Source organism: Barbus barbus (assembly GCF_936440315.1).
Source record: "Barbus barbus genome assembly, chromosome: 1".
Classification (NCBI taxonomy): Eukaryota; Metazoa; Chordata; class Actinopteri; order Cypriniformes; family Cyprinidae; genus Barbus; species Barbus barbus.
This window is the reverse complement of record NC_136729.1, coordinates 3,721,407-3,743,067: the sequence shown is the minus strand read 5'-3', so window position 1 is coordinate 3,743,067 and position 21,661 is coordinate 3,721,407. Positions and strand designations below refer to the sequence as shown.

The 21,661-nt window shown below is 38.3% G+C and overlaps 1 protein-coding gene across 1 annotated transcript in view; it reads left to right on the top strand.

Annotated features, from left to right (window-relative positions):
* LOC306879731 (adenylate cyclase type 4-like) overlaps positions 1-21,661 on the top strand; it is a 58,790-nt gene that overhangs the window by 22,146 nt on the left and 14,983 nt on the right. Inside the window, exons 7-19 of the mRNA XM_079432886.1 lie at positions 2,361-2,472; positions 2,560-2,687; positions 3,879-4,037; positions 4,126-4,279; positions 5,898-6,083; positions 6,177-6,202; positions 6,332-6,391; positions 6,480-6,540; positions 6,633-6,730; positions 18,065-18,149; positions 18,288-18,425; positions 19,868-19,948; positions 20,112-20,290. Of these exons, the coding sequence (XP_079289012.1) occupies positions 2,361-2,472; positions 2,560-2,687; positions 3,879-4,037; positions 4,126-4,279; positions 5,898-6,083; positions 6,177-6,202; positions 6,332-6,391; positions 6,480-6,540; positions 6,633-6,730; positions 18,065-18,149; positions 18,288-18,425; positions 19,868-19,948; positions 20,112-20,290 (1,467 nt within the window). The remainder of the gene's footprint in view (positions 1-2,360; positions 2,473-2,559; positions 2,688-3,878; positions 4,038-4,125; positions 4,280-5,897; positions 6,084-6,176; positions 6,203-6,331; positions 6,392-6,479; positions 6,541-6,632; positions 6,731-18,064; positions 18,150-18,287; positions 18,426-19,867; positions 19,949-20,111; positions 20,291-21,661) is intronic.

Here is a 21,661-nt window from a genome sequence, read left to right as displayed (position 1 = left end):
AGCTTTGAAAAAGATGAGCCCCCCCCGAACAAGGTTGTGAAGAGGTCCTCTACTCGTGGTATGGGATATTGTTCTAAAGGCGAGGTCTGGTTTATCGTGATCTTATAATCTCCACACAGTCTAATGGAACCATCAGGCTTGAGGATGGGTACAACTGGTGCTGCCCATTCTGAGTACTTCACAGGGGTGATTATGTTTTCCTTCTGCCGTCTGCTAATTTCTGCCTCAACTTTAGATCACATAGCGAAAGGTACAGATCTGGGATGGAAGAACTTTGCTACAGACAGCAGCCGTATGATTTGTGTCTTTGCATCTATAACACTGCCCACTATTCTGAGGGTTTTCTTTTTTACTGCAGGTTGGCGTGGAGGAGTTTTTCACTTTGTGACACAAGACAGAGGGGGGCTTTTGTAGATTTTGAATGTTTTTATTTGCTGCTGCGACCGAGAGAGCGATTTTCAAGGCAGTGTCAAAAGTTAGATCTGCTTGCGCCAGCAGACGTCTTTGAATTCTGTCATCATTGATGCTGCACACAATCCGATCTCTTACAGTTTTTCTCGATTGCTTAAACACATTTCTTGAAACTATTCCTCATGTTCTCAAAACAGTAAACACGAATCTATAACTTCTAACTCAATTCACCAAAGTTCCTATATTCAGGTCAAAATGAAGCTATCCACTCAAAACAATTAAATCTTGCTGAAAAAACTAACTTTGCTCTCAGACATGACACACAAACAGTCAAAAATGCACACACTACAACAGTTTTACACACTGATGAGATCAATTCAAAACAATACTACAAAAACGGTAATAAGTGTTGCTTGTGGTACTCCCCAAATGTTTTATTCCTCAGAGTACAGTACAATACAGCAAACAACAAAAATAATTATTCTGCCCCAGTATCCCGTCTTTGGTCTGGGACAGGCCAAAGAACCTCTTCAACATCATAGGCTATACTGGCCCTGGCCTGGCAGCGGGGGTAAAATCCTCTTGCATGCTTGATGTCCTTGTGTCATTGTTCACAAAAAAGATAGGCAAAATGCTTAGTCATGTTGTCAATATAACTGCACTCTGTTAGTATTACCTGATGACAGTTACTGTACTGAAATGCAGAAGACTGCACTTCTTATGTATGCCATATATCCTTTCAAAAGTACAAATGTACACATTACTGTATGTGGGATATTGATTGAAAAAGACTGGATATGATTCACAGTTACACTTTTACTAGTGGTCTGACCAAAAAAAAAAGCATTACAATGTCATTGTAAAATAGAAAAGAAAAATAAATATGTGCACAAAGGCGAAAATAAAAATGAGAAAGTCCACTATCAGAATTTGTAAGTCTTGTGTTGTCCTCTTTTTATATACGCTTTCCAATTGAAGGTTAATGAGATGTATATTTGAGCTATTTCAGAGAATCGGTTTGTCATTGGTTGATTTATATTCTCTTCATTACTGAAAGTCAAGATTCACTTGAACAATTCATGGCAAATTTATAAAAAGTCTAATAGAAATGTGTAGAAAATATGCTTGACAGTTTATGACAACTAGATCACAGTTTATCACCTTGTATTTAGTCCCATACTCTCCTTTCCTGACTATAACCCGACTGAGGAGTTTTCCTCCACATGGAGGTGGAGGGTTCACAATAGGCTCCTCACAAACAAGTCCTTCTTCTCCAGGCCATAGATGATGCATGCAATGATATCACAGGAGACTAATGTCAGGCCTGGATTAGCCATGCCAGAAGATTTTTCCAAGATGTTTAACTAATGAAAACATCCATTATGATGTGGATGAGAACCTGTGACCAAATCCACAAGACAGGGTTGATAAAAGCATAGAAGAGCAGTGAGGAACTGTGACTTTTCTTATCTAATTTTTCTTACCTAAATTCTTTTTTTTTTTTTTTTTAAACCTGTTGTGAGTTGATTATTGCATCAATAATTTTCAAATGTTTAATGATTCCAGTGTCTGTACTTTTCTCTCTAGTCTATTACAATGATTTACGAATGTGTAGAGCCATAATAAAAGCTGCATCATGTCTTTTGAACAACTATATTTAATGATTGTACTAACAACTACACAATGAAACTATGGGTATCTTGTGTGTGGGTGATCTAAAGTAATGTTCCTATGATATTTCGTAATAAATTAGTATTTTGAACCAATGCTTCTGCAAATGCAAGACTTGAAGGCAATATGCTAAATTTTGACCATTGGACAGCCTGTGTTACAAATAATGACTGTTTTGAGTTTTGTGTCTAGAGTTTTTAAAAATTCTTTAAAAAAGGTTCTGTTATTAGAGCAAAAATGATTGTTAAAAACTGTAAAGTCTCATTTTGTCTCTGCAGTATCCTGTACGCTGATATTGTGGGCTTCACGCACCTGTCCAGCACCTGCACACCTGAGGAGCTCGTGGCCGTCCTCAACAAGCTCTTCGGCCGCTTTGACGACATCGCTAAGGTGCACAGATCTGTGTTTCTGCTCTTCTCTGTGTTTCTCTTGAGTTTCCTCACTCAACTCTTTCTCTTCTCTGATTTGTCTCTGCAGAGGAATGGCTGTTTGCGTATTAAAATCCTGGGAGACTGCTATTACTGCGTGTCGGGTCTTCCTGACCCCATCTCTCATCACGCTCGCAACTGTGTTCAGATGGGGCTAGACATGTGCACAGCCATAAAGTGAGTCCCAACTTCCAAAAATCAGCATCCTTGTCTCAGTGTTATAATAGTATCATTAATAGACTATAATAGTTTTTTGTTAATATTGTTATAGTTCCTGTTTTCACTTTTTTTATGTGTTGTAATTGTGTGTTCAATTTATTGTGTTCAAATTATTGTTATTATACTAATATTTTCCAATTATTATTTGTTTGTGACCCTGGAGCACAAAAAAGTCATAAGGGCCTTTTTTTTTCAAATTTAGATTTATGCATCTGCATAAATAATCTTTCCACTGATGTATGGTTTGTTAGGATAGGACAATATTTGAAAATCTGGAATCTGAGGGTGCAAAAAAATCTAAATATTGAGAAAATCTCCTTTAAAGTTGTTCAAATTAAGTTCTTAGCATATTACTAATCAAAAAGTTTTGATATATTTATGTTAGGAAATTTACCAAATATCTTCATGTAACATGATCTTAATATCCTAATAATTTTTGGCATAAAAGAAAAATTAATAATTTTGTCCCATACATGTATTGTTGGCTATTGCTACAAATATACCCGTGCTACTCATGACTGCTTTTGTGCTCCAGGGACACATATTATTATTTTCATATTATTTATTGTTAATTTTATTAATTTTTTTAATTTACTCTTTGTTTTTATTAATGCTCATTATTTTCTGTTTTCAGTTAAATTTTTAGTAATTTTTTGTCATTTATACATTTTCCTTATTATTTTCAAATTATTTTTTATTTGTATACATTTTTTTATTATTATTATTATTATTATTAATATTGTTATTAATCATCCACTATTTTTATCTGGCAAAACAGCCTAAACAAAGTGCTTTCCAAAACAATCTTTGCATCAGTGTTAATTTAGTATCATTGATATACTTTTATAGTTTTTATGAATATTTATTTAGAGTTTATCATTCTGTTCTATTGACTTCTATTCTATCATTTTAACTAAAAACGTAGTTATTTTGTTGTGTGTTTTTGTCTTTTTTATTTGTTTTTTAAATGTCTATACATTTTATTAATGGTTATTTATTAGTTTTAGTTTGTTAGTTTATTTTTTACAAAATATCAGCTTGACAACTAGCTGGAATAAAATGTTTCATATTTTTAATATCAGTAAATTTTTTTATAAGAAAATGTTTCTGTCTTGACGTGCAGTGATTTGTGACCTTTGACCCCTGCAGTAAACTGAGGGAGGCGACGGACGTGAACGTCAACATGCGTGTTGGCGTTCACACGGGGAACGTTCTGTGTGGCGTGATTGGCCTTCAGAAGTGGCAGTACGACGTCTGGTCAGATGACGTGACTCTAGCCAATCACATGGAGTCTGGAGGAGTGGCTGGGTACTTTACACCGCTCACATCTGATTACTGCAGTATTATCAGTGATGATGATGATGATGATGATGATGATGATGGTGGTTCCTCACAGGAGGGTCCACATCACAGAGGAGACGTTCGCTCACCTGGACGGGAAATACCAGGTGGAGGAAGGAAACGGCGGGAGTCGTGATTCCACGCTGAAGGCAAGGAGAACATACCTGGTCATCGATCCTAATACAGAAAATGACCATACAACACCTCAGGTGATCTTTAATCATAATTGTTGACTAATATAGATCAGTTATCTGTCATCGGAACCTATGAAATGCATTTTTCTTTTCCAAATTCTGTCTAAACAGTTAAATTAATAAAATTGTAACCATTTTTAACAATACTTTTAAAATGTAATCATATTGGGAATATAAAATCATTTATATTTATATCTTCTTTATTTTTTTGTCAAATGAAGTGCTGCAGGTTTTGTTTGTTTGTTTTGTAGAATTTATTCAATCGTAATTTATTTCTGTGATAATTTCTTCAGTTTCATCTGGTTTGTTGCAGACCTTTGTGTCGTGTTTTTTTTTTTTAATTTTGAGGTTTAATGATCACAGATTCTAGTCCTTGTTGCAATTTGTGTTTGATTACGACCCTACTTTTGATTAATTCAAAAATTTAATGAATAATGGTTTACTAGCTTAAGTGCTGACATACTATTGAATATCTTTGTCAAATAAAGTGCTGCACAACAGTGTTTTTTTTTATAATAATAATAATAATATAATAGTAGTAATACAGTTTTTGAAAGAAGTCTCTTCTGCTCACCAAGGCTGCACTTACAGTTTTGAAACAAAACACAGTAAAAATTGTGAAATATTATTACAATCTAAAATGCAGTCATAACCAAAAATAACGGCACCCTTGGTAAACATGATCAAAGAAGGCTGTGAAAATGAATCTGCATTGTTAATCCTTTTGATCTTTTATTTTTAAAATTCACAAAAATCTAACCTTTCATTGGATAATAAGAAGTTAAAATGGGGGGAAATATCATTATGAAATAAATGGGGTTTTTTTCTCAAATACACGTTGGACACAATTATTAGCACCCCTAGAAATTCTTATGAGTAAAATATCTCTGAAGTATATTCCCATTCATAATCACAATTTTGAGCACTCCAGGGTGATTATGAACATGAAATTATCCAGCCATGGCTTCCTATTTCACAGAAATATAAATAGGAGGGAAAACAAAGCCCACATTTCCTTAATCATCCATCACAATGAGAAAAAAAAAAAGAAAATATTTCTGATGTGCAGCAAAAGATAATTGAGCTTCACAAATTAGTGAAGTGGCTTTGAGAAAAGCGCTAGAGCAGTGAAAATTCCCATTTAATTTAATTCCCATAGTAATACAGTTTTTGAAAGAAGTCTCTTCTGCTCACCAAGGCTGCACTTACAGTTTTTAAACAAAACACAGTAAAAATTGTGAAATAATATTATAATCTAAAATAGCGGTTTTCTAAGTCAATATCTGTTAAACTGTAATTTATTTCTGTGATGCGCAGCTCTATTTTCAGCATCATTACTCCAGTCTTCAGTGTCACATGATCTTCAGAAATCATCCTAATATACTGATTTACTGCTCAAGTAACATTTCTGATTATTATCCATGTTGAAAACAGTTGTGCTGCCCAATATTTTTGTGGAAACCGAAATACATTTTATTTCAGGAATCACAGATGAACAGAAAGTTCAAAAGAACAGCATTTATTTGAAATCTTTTATGACATTATAAACGTCTTTACTGTCACTGTTGATCAGTTTAAGGTGTCCGTGTTGAATAAAAGCAGTAACGTGTTTCTGGTTGTTTTCGTGTCTCAGACTAACGAGCTGAAGGTGGACAACAAACCGGTGAACCGTCAGAAGCTCCGCGCGTCGGTTCGGATGTCGCAGTACCTGCAGTCCTGGAGAAGCGTCATACCATTTTCTGGACTCAACCAACCAGAGGCTTCGCTCGCAGCCCCGCCCACAGCTTACAGCAGTGCCAGCCAATCACAGCCAGCCACGGTCAATGTCAATCATAAACACCATCCAAACATATACTGAAAACATAAACGCTGCATTTTAATTCCTGACACTAGTTTATTTTGTCATCAGCAGGAGATCCCAGAGTTTAACACTCCAAGGTGAAAATTAAAGGTTTATTCATTCAAAGTTCACTTTCACACAGTTTGCTTTGCTGTTCAAGTACACATGCTCTGAATTTGGTTCTCTGGTGTAAAAACGCTGTAATTCCTATTTGTTTCTTTTCTCAGATCTTCACAAGTTCTGGAAAATGGACTGATGGACTCATTAGACGCTCTGGAAAATGAAGGGTGAGCAAACGATTCATGAATCTATGGTCTTCGCAGTGAATGAGTCATTAAGTAATATTTGAATAAATATAATGTTTTCATTGTTTAGGAGACGAGCGAAGCTGAACAGTGTGACATTATTGTTTAACAATTTTCATTTGGAGAAACAGGTGTGATTATTTATTTGTGTAAAAGCATGTGTTATCCATTTGTTTTTGATTTGCACACTTTTTTTCTAACTGTGAGTGTATGTTTGTGTTAGTACTCGTTAAGTGATGTCCAGGGGCTTCATCGTTCGGTCATTTGTTTGGCCTTCATCTTCATCTCTGTGTTTGTGGTTCAGATGCTAACCTCGCAAAAGTGAGTAAATGTTCAAATTAATAATAAAAAATCCAAATAAAACACTTACTAAAACTGATTCAATATATTTTGTTTAGCTGCATGTGTTAGAAGTTCACATCTGGTCTTTTTCTGTTTCATCTATCTGTTCCTGTTTTCCCTTATTTGGTTTTGTTCCGGTTTTCCTCGTTAGTTCCTTATTAGTTAATTAAGTCCGTTCACCTGTGTTTTGTCATGATCTCGTTCACTCCTTTGTTTCCGTTTGCTTTATAAGCATTCAGTTTGATGTCTAGTGTTGTCGAGTATTGGAACTTTTGTATCATTAAAGCCTATTTTCCCGAACTCGCCATTTCCTGCCTTCCTTGGTGCACGTCACGTAACAGCATGTCGTGAATATTAAAATTTCTGAAATATTACAATTGTATTAATTATTATATTAGAATTATTATTGTAATAAAAATTATTAAACTTAAAATCTCAGGGGACACGATGAAGACATTTTAGCTTAAAGGGGTTCTATTATATATATATATATATACAGACATGGCCAAAAATATCGGCACATTTGTTAAATATGATCAAAGGCGGCTGTGAAAATAAATCTGCATTGTTAATCCTTTTGATTTTTTATTTTAAAAAATCACAAAAATCTAACCTTTTTAGATTAGATTAGATTAGATTCAACTTTATTGTCATTGCACATGTAAGGTACAGGGCAACGAAATGCAGTTAGCATCTAACCAGAAGTGCAATAAGCAGAGGTACAGGATATACAGTGCCTACAATATGTTACATATGTACAGAATATACAGATAAGGCAGTAGTACTATGGACATAATTTACAAGTTTTTAAATACTATCAGTATGATATACAGATGGGTGATATGAACATACTATACAGATGGATTGTGCAGTAAATGTATGTACACTATGAGCAAAAACTATGAAAATAATTACAAATGGATATGAATAAGCTATAAATTAAGATATATAAACACTAGTGCAATGAACATTGAAAGTGCATAGAAATAAAAATTTACAGTACATAGTACTCAGTGTGTAGATTGGTTGGTTGTTTTTTTGTTTTGTTTTTTTTTAATCGATTTGATGATGGGGAGGGGTGAAAAGTTTGTAGTGGTGTGTGAGGGGGGGTATCATTGGGCAGAGTTTAGTAGGGAAACAGCTGTAGGGAAAAAGCTGTTCCTGAGTCTGCTTGTCCTTGTTCGGAGGCTCCTGAAGCGCCTCCTAGAGGGCAGTAAGTTAAACAGTCTATGGTCAGGGTGAGAGGAGTCCTTAAGAATGCAGCGAGCTCGACGTAAACAGCGTTTTCTCTGGACGTCCTCAATGGCAGGAAGTGGTGTCCCTGTGATGCGTTGGGCGGTTTTCACCACCCTCTGTAGTGCCTTGCGGTCAGCAGCTGAGCAGTTCCCATACCAGACTGTGATGCAGTTGGTCAGGATGCTTTCAATTGCACACCGGTAGAAGTTCAGCTGGATGGTTGGAGACAGGTGGTTCTTCTTCAGTGTCCTAAGGAAGAAGAGGCGTTGGTGAGCCTTCTTGACTAGGCTGGATGTGTTGGTGGTCCAGGTCAGGTCCTCCGAGATGTGGGTTCCCAGGAACTTGAAGCTGGAGACACGTTCAACAACCATCCCGTTAATGTGGATGGGGTCATGCGTTCCAATTTTCTTCTTCCTGAAGTCCACAATAAGTTCCTTTTGTCTTGCTGGTGTTGAGGAGCAGGCTATTGTCAGCACACCATGCAGCCAGGTGCTGTACCTCCTCCCTGTTGGCAGTCTCATCGTTGTCTCTGATGAGGCCAATCACTGTGGTGTCGTCAGCAAACTTGATGATGGAGTTGGATCCATGCACAGGCCTGCAGTCATGGCTGTAGAGGGAGTAGAGAAATGGACTCAGCACACAGCCCTGTGGTACGCCGGTGTTGAGTGTGATGGTGGTGGAGCAGGTGAGGCCTGACCTAACATGCTGAGTCCATAATCCAGCTGCAAAGGGAGGTGTTAACACCCAAGTCTCCAAGTTTAGTGGTCAGCTTGGAGGGAATGACGGTGTTGAATGCTGAGCTGAAATCAACAAACAATATCCGTGCATATGTGTTGTTGATAATAAGATATATTGGATAATAAGAATTTCATTGGATAATAAGAATTTAAAATGGGGGAGTCACGTGACGTGTGTCACATGTCTGGTTTTCTGTTTTCCCCTTTGACCTAGTTTTCTCCATTCTGTTTAATTAGTCATTCAGTTCACCTGTGTTTGTAATCATCTCATTAATCTCCTGTGTTTGGTCCATCCTTTATAAGTCCTCTGTTCTCCCTTTGTATTTGTCCGTTCTCGTCAATGTAAGCCTGTTTTATTGTCTGCCTCTTGGATATTCTTATTAAAATACCTTTTGTTTGACTTACCTTCGTCTTCCTGAGCCTCATCAGCCTGTGACAGAAGAACGGACCCATACATTTTTTTTGCGGCATTTTTTGGTTCCAGTATTTTTTTTTTCTCACACCCCGTCACCATGGATAATCCCAACGTTGCCCTGCTATGCCTGGAGCAGAGGGACCGCTCCCTAGAGATTTACACCAGGGAATTTGTTGAATTGGCGTGCCTAACGCACTATCCTGACTGCTCGCTTTGTGTGTTTTAAATCGCTAGCCTTAGTGAGCGGTCTAAGGCACGCCTCCCCGGGAGCGGTCCTCGGAACAACTTTGCCGCATGTGTGGAGTGGGTGCTGGAGAAGAATGGACTATACTTCTCCGTCTGCCCCGCTGATGAGGACATCTCCAGCCCCACTCCCAAACCAGTGACCAGCCAGCCATCATCCTACTGCACGGAGATTTCGCCGGAGCCCACTCCAGACGGAGGGCCAGAGCCTGCTGTGATGTATGAGCCAGATCCGAGACCCGCGACTGAGCCTATCGTCACCCCGGAGCCTAAGCCTCAGGAGTGGTCTGACCAAGTGCGTGAGCCGGCAACATCGTCTGTCCCTGAGGGAGTCTTAGTGGAGATCGAGGGCTTGGAGGGAAGCCCCACCTACGCTGAGGGTGAGCTGCAACTGGCCACTGGCAATTATACTGAGGAACTTAAGGACATCTTCAAATGGGATCTGATTGACTGGTTTGGAGAGGTATTACCCAACCCTGAATCTCCTGTGTCTCCGCTGGTTCCGTCCAGCCCTGAATCTCCTGTGTCTCCTCTGGTTCCGTCCAGCCCTGAATCTCCTGTGTCTCCGCTGGTTCCATCCAGCTCAAGTCCTTCCGTGTTCCCTCCCAGCCTCCCTCTCCCGCCTCCTCTCCAGCCAGTCAGTTCCACAGCCCAAGTCCCGCTGGTGCCTGTCAGCCCCTCAGCTCACCCTCAGTCTGCGCCAGTCTGGCACTCTGATCCATCGCCGCGGGACTTCCAGCCTCCAGCTCTGCCAAGGTGTGAGGATCCCCTGTCTCCACCTCCAGCTTCCGAACCCTGGACTCCATCTCGGCCCTCCGAACCATCGGCTCCACCTTGGCTCATAGGTCAGTCGTCGACCATCCGCCGCCTTGGGGCTCCATTCCTCCGGCTACGCCTTGTCACTCCTCCCCTCCGGCTCTGTCAGGCTCCTCCTTCCCTTCAGCGTCACCTTCGTCCTCTGTCACTCCGGGTCCACCGCCGCATTCCGGATCCCCGCCTCCGCCTCAGTCGCCTGTGCCACGGACTCCGCCTTGGCCCTCCGGGTCCTCGATGTCACCCTGGCTCTCCATCTGTTCGGCTCCATCCTGGGCTCCCCTTCCATCGGCTCCATCTCCGTCAGTCGTCCCCAGGGTGTCGTCTAGGCTCCTCCCTCCCTCGACTCCGCCCTGGGGCCTCTTCTTGGCTGGTCTCTGGATTTTCATCGGACTCCTCCTGCTCCTGGCTTCCCCTTGGCTCCTCCCACCCTCCACTCCCCCATGGACTTATTTTTTGGACTCTTTTCTTTTCTACCACCCTCCTGCTCCACATCCTCCTCCAGAGCCCCCACCCTCCCTCCTCAGTTGTTATATTACGGCGTGGGGTCACGCCTTGCCGGGAGGGGGCGAACTGTCACATGTCTGGTTTTCTGTTTTCCCCTGTGACCTAGTTTTCTCCATTCTGTTTAATTAGTCATTCAGTTCACCTGTGTTTGTAATCATCTCATTAATCTCCTGTGTTTGGTCCATCCTTTATAAATCCTCTGTTCTCCCTTTGTATTCGTCCGTTCTCGTCAATGTAAGCCTGTTTTATTGTCTGCCTCTTGAATATTCTTAAAATACCTTTTGTTTGACTTACCTTCGTCTTCCTGAGCCTGTGCCTCATCAGCCCGTGACAACGTGCTCATGAGCCTAGTCGCACTGGATTAGAGCTCTGTACGTTTGGCCCCTTTTTGCAGATTTTTTTTGTTTTATTTTAAATTTTATTCATTAATAATACTTTCCCTGATGGCATACAATCGGAAACAGCAGGAGCTGTCAGCATGTCAGTTGTTCAAGCTCTAAACTGGATCTTCTTACAGGGGAGATGAGAGACCAAAAGAAAGTTGTCACAGATCACGATAGGTGAGTTGCTGCACTCGAGCAACAGGTTGTGGACTTACAGGATCGCAATAGGCGTAGCAATCTGCGTTTGGTCGGATTGCCCGATGGTAAAGAGATTGAAGTGGAGCGAGCGCATCGCGTGTACACAAGGCTCTCCTCAGATCACGCTAAACCACGGGTTTTCATCTTTAAACTGCTGCGGTACACGGACAGGGAGCTCATTCTGCGGGCTGCTAGACTTCATGCCCCGGTGAAAACTTCCGATGAAGCGACGTTGTCTTTCTTTCCAGATTTTTCTCCGGTCACCACAAAAAGAAGTGCATTTGCGCCAATTAGGAAGGAAATGAGAGAAGTTGGCATCCAGAATTTTCTCCTTTATCCTGCAACGCTGAAGGTCATTCTCAATCAAGGTGAACCTAAAATGCTACACTCCCCAGAAGAAGCAAGAGATTTTCTCAGATCCCATTCATCCACCAACTCTCAGTGAACTCCAGCTGGACATTTGCTGTCTAATCGGAGAAGAGTTGCTCTAAATGGTTAGGTGACTGTGTCTTTCACTGGTCACTTTAATGTTCACTTCTTAATTCATAGTTCATTGTGCATACAGTATCGCTTACTGATAATGATGTTATTTTAAGTTTTATTCTGTCTCTTTCTTTCTTTTATTTATTTATTTATTTATTTTTAAATAGAAATACTGCCTAGTCGATATGTGACTGTGGGGTCAAATGCTGGTGCTTCAGTAATGTGAAGGTTTTTGTTGACGCCACGGACCATATTAAGGGGTGCTGGCAGATCAAGGTTTGTTCTTGGTTTGATCTGCCATAGTTCATGGGAATGTTTTTATGTTTTTTTTAATAGTGATGGGGAGGGTGGGGGTGGTTTAATGGTAGACTCAACTGGTTTTATTCTCAAACTTGTATTTTGTCTTATTATGCAGTACTTCTGTTTGATACTTATGACTAACCTTAATACTCTGAGTTGTAATATTAATGGGCTAAATGGCCCTCACAAACGTACAGGTTTTCTGGATTTTCTGGAAATGTTGGGATGCTCCTCACGCTGTGTAACCTGGACTGTGTATCTTTTGAGCATTATCTCGATGGAACTCTCAACTTCTCGTATACATGGATCTAGTGTGAAGGCTGTGGATTTGTGGCATTCGGCTTTTGATGTTTTGCCATCTTTTCTAAAATCTTTGTAAAAATTATTTTATTGTTATTTATTTATCTGTTAATATTAATTTATTTTTATTATTATTGTTTATTTTATTTTGCTTATTTGTTTTATTATATTTTGGGGGTCTGCCGAGGGGTGGGATGGATTCTGGATTTGTACAGCTGCTTTTTGTTTTGGGCAACTGTTCCCGGAAAAAAAACAATAAACAGTTGTTAACAAAAAAAAAAAAAAAGAATTTAAAATGGGGGAAAATCTCATGATGAAATAAATGTTTTTCTCTAATACACGTTGGACACAATTATTGGCACCCCTAGAAATTCTTATGAGTACAATATCTCTGAAGTATATCCCCATTCATATTCACAATTTTGAGCACTCCAGGGTGATTATGAATATGAAATTATCCAGCCATGATTTCCTGTTTTGAAGAAATATAAATAGGAGGGAAAACAAAGCCCAAATTCCCTTAATCATCCATCACAATGAGAAAAACCAAAGAATATATTTCTGATGTGCAGCAAAAGATAATTGAGCTTCACAAATTAGTGAAGTGGCTTTGAGAAAAGAGCTAGAGAAGTGAAAATTCCCATTTCCACCATCAGGGCAACAATTAAGAATTTCCAATCAACAGAAAATGTTACGAAACTGTCTGGAAGAGGACATGTGTCTATATCGTCCTAATGCTCGGTGAGAAGGAGAGTTTGAGTGGCTAAAGACTCTCCAAGGACCACAGCTGGAGAATTGCAGAAAATAGTTGAGTCTCAGGGTCAGAAAACCTTTAAAAAAAAAGTCAATCAGCACCTATATCACCACATGTTGTTTGGGAGGATTTCAAGAAAAATTATTCTAGCTCATCCAAAAACAAACTCCAGCATATTCAGTTATCAGACACGACTGGAACTTCAAATGAGACTGGCTTCTATTAGACGGTGGGCCGAGGGGAGATTTCGTGTTTTCAAACGATCTGTGGTGAGGGATAACCCAGTTTTTTATATGTAACCGCTACGCTTTTCAACAAAGCAAATAAAAATTGTTGCCACTCACACACCTTGTCCATTACTATAATATCGGTAACTTTTTCCAGGTTATTTTCCCGGCGAATAGAGCAAGCAGCTACGTGCGGGGTCCGACCTGCATGACGTATTTGTTGCCTTCATCCAATAGCGTGCGTGGAAAGTGTCGGTGTTGGTGACGCGACACACTGGCGCGCTTCGCGCCCAGGATTTCAGATTATTCTATTTAAGATAAGAACTATTTTACCTAATTTTGCTACATATTCAGTTTGACAAAATGAGAATGTAGAAGTAACGTTATCCATTTGTACTATTTTTATTTTATGTAACCACCTTTTGTCAGACGATGTCCTGTCATTTCTTTGTAATCTTTAATAAATATACCCTTCTGATTTAACACATTTGACATAATGGCTTGCTTGGAAACACAACGTCATGAAAAAACGAGACAGACAACTCTTTTTCCCGCCCATGTTTACTTGGAAGAAATGGCAAAACATGAAGTGCTGTATGCATATATTTGAGGGAAATGGTGGACCCACCATTCCCTTCACAGACATAAGTTGGGAGAAATTTATTAAATCAGTGTTTCTGTGGAAAGACCTTGAGGGCAGAGAAGGTATCATTGCAGAAGAGGCAGTACAGGCATACAAGTTACAAAGCCAGGAACCTACAAACCAGTTAGTCAAACCAGCTAACACTGGCTACCACAGGGAGTGCTACAGCCATTTCACAAATATCACGAAGATAAAACGAGCACAAAGGAGAAGAGAGAAGGCAGTATTAGTTGAAGAAACTGCAAAAGAAGGTTGGTATTATATTGTATAGACAGGCGGTGCAGTATTAGACATACAGTACAGGTCAAAAGTTTGGAAACATTACTATTTTTAATAAAATTTTATAATTGATCAAAAATACAGAAAAAATGTAATATTGTTATATATTGTTACAATTTAAAATAATTGATTTTCAATTTATTATACTTTAAATTATCATTTATTTCTGTGACACAAAGCTGAATTTTTAGGATCATTATCACATGATCATTTAGAAATCATTCTAATATGATTCATTATCAAAGTTGGAAACAGTTCTGCTGCTTAATACTTTTTCATAACGTGATACTTTTTTAGGATACTTTGATGAATAAAAAGTAAAAAAAAAAAGCTATGTTTTTAAAATAGAAATATTTTGTAACTACAATATACACTACTGGTCAGTAATTTTTTTCTTTCTTTTTTTAAATAAAATCAATACTTTTATTCAGCAAGGATGTGTTAAATTGATAAAAAGTGATAGTAAAGAAGATTTATATTATAAGAAAATTTTATTTTGAACAAATGCAGTTCTTTTTAACCTTTTATTCATCAAATATATTAGGGAGCAGAACTGTTTCCAACACTCACAATAAATCAGAATATTAGAATGATTTCTAAAGGATCATGTGATAGACTGGATGTCACATGTGACACTGAAGACTGGAGTAATGATGCTGAAAATTCAGCTTTGCATCACAGAAATAAATGATATTTTAAATATTTTATTTTTATATTATAAAAATAGAAAACCATTATTTTAAGTTGTAATAATATTTCACAATATTACTGTTTTTGTTCTGTATTTTTGATCAAATAAATGCAGGCTTGATGAGCAGAAGAGACTTCTTTCAAAAACATTAAAAATAGTAATGTTTCCAAACTTTTGACCTGTACTGTACAGTGCAGTATGGACAGTAGTATACAGTTAAGAAAGTAGTATAGGTTACAGTAATATAAATTAAATATATTATATATAAGAGCAGATTAGATATACAGTATGAACAACATATACAGATGTGCGCAGTGTAGTTGCAGTAACAATATAAGATTAGTACAAAAAACTAGATGAAATTTGTTGGCAAACTTTTAAGTTGGCTTGAAAAGGCCTAGCCCGAAAGTGAAGGCAATACAGTTCGATATATGGGTCAAAAAAAATAAAAATAAAATAAATTAGGTGGAAAGAAAAAAAGAATAGATAAAAAATAAAGGTTAGAAAGAAATATAGAAAGAAAGGTTAGAAAGAAATATAGATAGAAAAAAAGATAGATATGAAGGAAGGAAGGAAGTTTAATTGAGTGTAAGACCTCAGGGAGTTTAGATTTGAGTTTGTGTTGGGCACTACTGGGCCACCGTAGCCTTGGCTCAATTTGAACATTCTGCGATGGAAGTCAATGGGATTTTCCAGAGTTTTAGTCGTTATTTTTAGGAAAACTAAGTCCAACCAGTTAGAAAAGATATAGAAACTTCAAGCCAACTTAATATAGATAAATACAATTAATTAACAGTAATATAATAAAAACACCCTGCATTATGGCATCATTAACAAGGCCGGGCACCTGAACGCTGTGAAACTGGTTTATTACCCACGTTAAGGGAATAGGTGGAACCAATATATGGAGCATAAGTTTTCCCCTGCATGCCAGACATTCCTCCTCCTGTAAATCATGGCTGGAAGATGTTAGGAGATTTCTACGGAGTGGACTGGATGACACTTCCGCCAGCTCCAGAGGCCATACTGGAACTTGTGCACTGCTCATGTAAAAAAAAAAACGAATTGTGTTAAGGGTAGATGCACATGTAAACTGCATGAGCTGCCATGTACAAACCTCTGTCAGTGTGTAAACTGTGACAATAAGTCACTTGAAGATGACTAGGGCACATGCGTGTATGCATGTACACATGTGGGGAGTGGTGTGTTTGTGTGTTGGCTACTCCTGCAGAAGTAAATCTGTATGACATGTTTATGTACATTATAACTCAGCTCTCTTTGATAGCCTATGTTCTTTGATAGTTATACTTATAATCTTGTTTCTTTTACATGCAGTTTATGTTATTTGATAGTTATAATCTTATTTCTATTACATACAGTTCTAACTGTCTTAAAACATCAACAGGTTCATGTTTGCCTTGAGTTTTTGGCTAACGTTTGCAAAACGGTCTGAGGTAATTATCCGCCAACATACAGTGGAGCTGTAGTCTATGTGAGTTGGACGAAGTATTACCGTTAGAATGGAATGTTTACACCAAATCAAATATGTAATCGCATGATGCTAGCTACTGCCAGAGCCGTTAAATATGTTATTCTACGACGGCTCTGGCTACTACTAGTTCGCCAGCTGAAACGTTACCCAACTTAAAACGACACTAACGAGACGCTTACACATGTTTGAACAACACAGTGTACAAAACAAACATTTTATATAGATATATTATAATTAAATGAATACTTACAATCACACAAAGAATGTCCTTAACGATGATCAATGCGCTGCTGCTGCTCATGTTTGATAGCTAAATCATCTGTGACGTGTAACAGCTGTTCTAAATAAACTACATCTGATTGGTTAATAATAATCCCATGTCAGTATCTTGCCGCGCTATTGGCTCAACTGATATAGTAGGCAACCGCGTTTGCCTGCAAATTTACGGTTCGTGCATTATGATTTCTGGGAAAATGTGCAATAAATGGGAGTGGCAACACTTTTCATATCGTTGAGAATAAAACAACCGTCCCAACTTTACAAATCCAGGTTCTCCCTCCATGGGGATCATCCATTTCGAAAAGTAAAGCAGATACGGACCCTCGGCCCACCGTCTATATGGTCAGATTAGACTAAAAAATTAGCTTTTAGCAGCAAACACTCAAGATGGGTTTGGTGAACACAGGGATAAAAAGTACCCCATGTGTACAATGAAATATACTGCTGTCTTTTTGATGTTGTGGGCCTATATTTCTGCTGGAGGTCCTGGACATCTTGTTTAGACACATGGCATCATGGATTCTATCAAATACCAACAGATAAAAAATCAATAAGTGACTGACTCTGTTAGAAATCTTATAATGGGCCATGTTTGGATCTTACAACCAGACAATAATTCAAACACAAACCTCAAAAACAACACAAAAATGGGTCACTGAGCACAAAACCAAGCTTCTGCTGGCCGTTCCAGTCCTCTGACCTGAACCCTGTAGAAAATGAGTGAGGTGAACTGAAGAGAAGAAGCACTGTCATGGAGCTGGCAATCTGAAGGATCTGGAGTGATTCTGGATGAAGGAATGGTCTCTGATCTCTTGTCAGGTGTTGTCTAACCTCATCAGGCATTATAGGAGAAAATGTAGAGCTGTTAAACTGGCAAAATGGAGGTTTCAAAAAGTATTGAATAAAAGGGTGGCGTTAATTGTGGCCAATGTGTATTAGAGAAAAACATTGATTTAATAGTGATATTTCCCCCCATTTTAAATTCTTATTAGCCAATGAAAGGTTAGATTTTTGTGAATTTATATATATATATATATATATATATATATATATATATATATATATATATATAAAAAATCTTCCCTTTATATCTGATTTTACAAATACATACAGAGACACTTTTACCAATCAATAATGATTAAAACATTTCTTCTTGTTAAATATCCTAAAATGAAACCATTTACAGGCTTTCTGTTGATTTTAACAATGCACATTGCCTGTTATTTCGTCACACACATTAATACATTAAGGAAAAGTCTGAAAGTCTAAAAGTCTTTTTTCTACATTTCACATTTTTTTTCCTAAATGAACGCATTTCTTTGTGTACATATAGAAACTTTGCGCTGGCGGTGTCATACGGTGCCACCTTCCCTGTCCAAATATTGATTGTGCTTGTGGTCTTCACTAAATTCCTGAAGGTATGATGTTGTGGCTTTTTAAGTGGTTAATGCTTACTATTACGAATAATGTGTTAATTAAAAAAGGACTAAAGGATGTTTTATAATTACTCTAGGTTGAATCTTGTGTTAATGTTGTGATATGTATTTGTGTGTCAGCGCTGGCACTCGAAGTTTCCCCGCAGCATCTGCTGGGTCCCAACGCTGTTTGATGGTGTGGCCACCAGGGCGGCACTGCGGCTGCTGCTGGTGTTTCTCTGTCTGCTCATCATGCTGCTCATGGCAATGCTGAACATAGTGAGTCAACAGCTACATACTGAGACACACCTGTACAAACATCAGCTCATGAGCGGCAGGACTGTTTGTGATGAGACAAAAGAGTCAAAGCTGCCAAAACCATAAAAGCAGATTATACACCACAGATAGATGTTTGTAATGCTGCATGTACTTTCAAACCAGTGGAAAGAAAACAGCCAAAATACACGTTTAAATGTTCATTATAATGCTTTTCAACTATTGTGATGCATATATCTATAAGGAGGTTTCCTCAAAATGAGGTTGTTTCTCCACTACAGCAGCACTTACAGACACCAAAATTTACAGTTTCATTCCTCTCAATATTCTGAAGGTTTTTACTGAGGGGTTTATTAATATATCATTCACATGAGTTTTGTTATTACACTATCTATTTGCTTCTGTAGATTTCAATTACAAAACATGTTTTTCTGGGCAGTTTTCTCAAAATGGGGGTTGTTTCTCCACTTCAGCAGCACTTATGGACACCAATATTTAGTTTTATTCCTCTGTATGTTCTGAAGGTTTTTACTGAGGGGTTTGTTGATATATCATTGCACTTCATCATGCACTTCATCTATTTGCATCTGTAGATTTCTATTATAATGCATATCTCTAAAGGCAGTATTCCTAAAGTGAGTTTTATCTCCATTTCAGCTTCACTTACAGACACCAAATTTAGCATTTTTATTCCTCTCTATATTCTGAAGGTTTTTACTGAGGGATTTGTTGATGTCTTCCACCTGAACTTATACAACATTTTATTGCTAAAGCATGGCAAAAAATTTATGTTTTTGGCTATTGATAGTATTTTCTGGTTTATAGAGTGTTAAAAAGAGAAATCCTAAATCCCTTCTGGAAAAACTCTTAACTCTAATATGTCAACAAAATAAAACAAGAATTTTGAACCTGACTTCATCCAGTTATTTTGCACATTTGAACAAAACATTTTTAAATAAACTTGTAATTGCAATGTTTTTTTTTTTTTTTTTTTTTGTAATTCTTAATGCAATCAATCAACTGGGAAAGTATTGTCATTATTTTCAATATTCACCTGGGGTTTCTTGCCTTAAAAGTTGATTGATGTTTGTTCAGTATTTCTTCACAAACTAACACTGTGATTTTAATCCTGTTTGAATCCAACATGTCTGTGTAAAAACTACAGCACAAAAGTGTTACTATTACCTGCTGCTTTTTATTAGCTTGAACATCCTCTAAGAAAGTCTAAAAGTCTATACTCATCATATACATATTTTATCAAAATGCATTTAATTTGTTTTAGCCTTTACTGAAGAACTAAATTTCTTGTTGTTCTATCAATCCTCTATCCCATAAAGATCAAATGGATTATTTTAAAAGAAAGTACATTTCTAAATGTCTGTCTGTACAGAATGTCTGTATTTTTGTCTGCACAAAGCGTTAAACTTCATCTGTTTGTTTTGTAGGTTTTTATCCCAGGTGATAACTGTTCAAGTGTTTCCCACAATGCAACAGTGCTGAACACTCTCAATCTCTACACTGTCCCGGTGAGCTTTTATCTTATATTATAAATGATCAATAGATCATTTGCATTAGTGTTGATGTTATATTGATCATATGTTAATATGATGTTATTGTGTGTGTGTGTGTGTGTGTGTGTGTGTGTGTGTGTGTGTGTGTGTGTGTGTGTGTTTGTGTGTGTGTGTGCAGTATTACCTTTACTGCTGTCTGCTGGCGATGTTGGGCGTGATTGTGTTTGTGCGTGTGAGTGTGTCTGTTAAAGTCTTCCTCCTGACCCTCGCTTTGGTGGTTTATCTTGCGCTTTTCCTGCACGTTTACGCGCCACGCTCCGACTGCTACATCAAACAGCTCTACAGCAACAACAGCATGTAAGAGCCAACCACACACACATGATTCTGCAGGACTACATCGAGTGCATAATTATTAGGCACGTTGATATTCTGATTATATTTATCTTTTTTTTGGCTCATTTTATCTGTAAAAGAAAAATAATTCTGCACACCTGAATATAAGGAGTTTTTCACTTCCAGCCTTCATGGACAATTATATATCACTTATAAATGATTAAATACAAAAGTAATAGTAGTTATTAAGATTGATGTGGTTTGGAATTGGTCAAATGTTCTTGCAACAAATATCATCAGAAAATCGATGTGCCTAATAATTATGCACGCGGTGTACTGCCATTATTTTATTATATATATATATATATATATATATATATATATATTGTATTTTATTTAAATGTGATATATAAGATCCAGTGTCTGTAATGAGTGTAAAAAATGACAATTTTAACTAACTTTTAAATTCCTAATTTGCTGCTTAATAGTTAGTAAGGTAGTTTTTAAGTTTAGGTATTGGGTAGGATTAGGGATGGAGAATAAGGTCATGTAGAATATGGCATTAATATGTGCTTAATTACTACTAATAAATGGCTAATATTCTAGTAATATGCATGCTAATAAGCAACTAGTTACGAGACCCTAAAATAAAGTGTTGCCAAAATGTCTTTGCTTTTACTTTGAAACATAGTGGGCTCAAACCTACTTAAGCTGTAATTGTCACGTAGCACTCGGGGCAAGGAACGAGGAGACACGGAGATTTGCGTTTTATTCCAAAAACCAATAACATGGAACGTGGAGCTTCGGGGATGGAAGAACACACATGACGATTAATACCGGACACAGGGGCAGGGAAACACAGGGCTTATAAATACAAGGAAATCAATGGAGACAGGTGTGGACTAATTAAACAGGGCTAGGGACTAATCAACTCATAATGACAGGAACAGGAAGGCAACATAGAGACACGGGAGGAGGGGGAAACAAGACACAGGACTGACATTACGCCCCCCTCCGGAAGGCGTGTCCTCACGCCATACCATCTAATGGGGAGGGGGGGTGGGCGCTCTGGAGGCCTCCAGGGATCAGGGGCCAGGGTTACCGGCCTCCAGAGCGGGGGCCCGTTCCCAGAGTTATGGCGGGACGGGAGACACGGGAGGCCATGGCGGGTCAGGGGACTCGGGAGGCCATGGCGGGTCAGGGGACTCGGGAGGCCCTGGCGGGTCAGGGGACTCGGGAGGCCACGGCCCTATTTTCTCGGACCGCCCGAGGGGTTCTGTGAAAAGGGGTTCACAGGCTGTGACCCTCTTACCCCCAAACCCCCCCCCCCAAAAATTTTTCGGTCACACCTTATATTAGGTGGCCTTAACTACTATGTACTTACATCAAAAAATA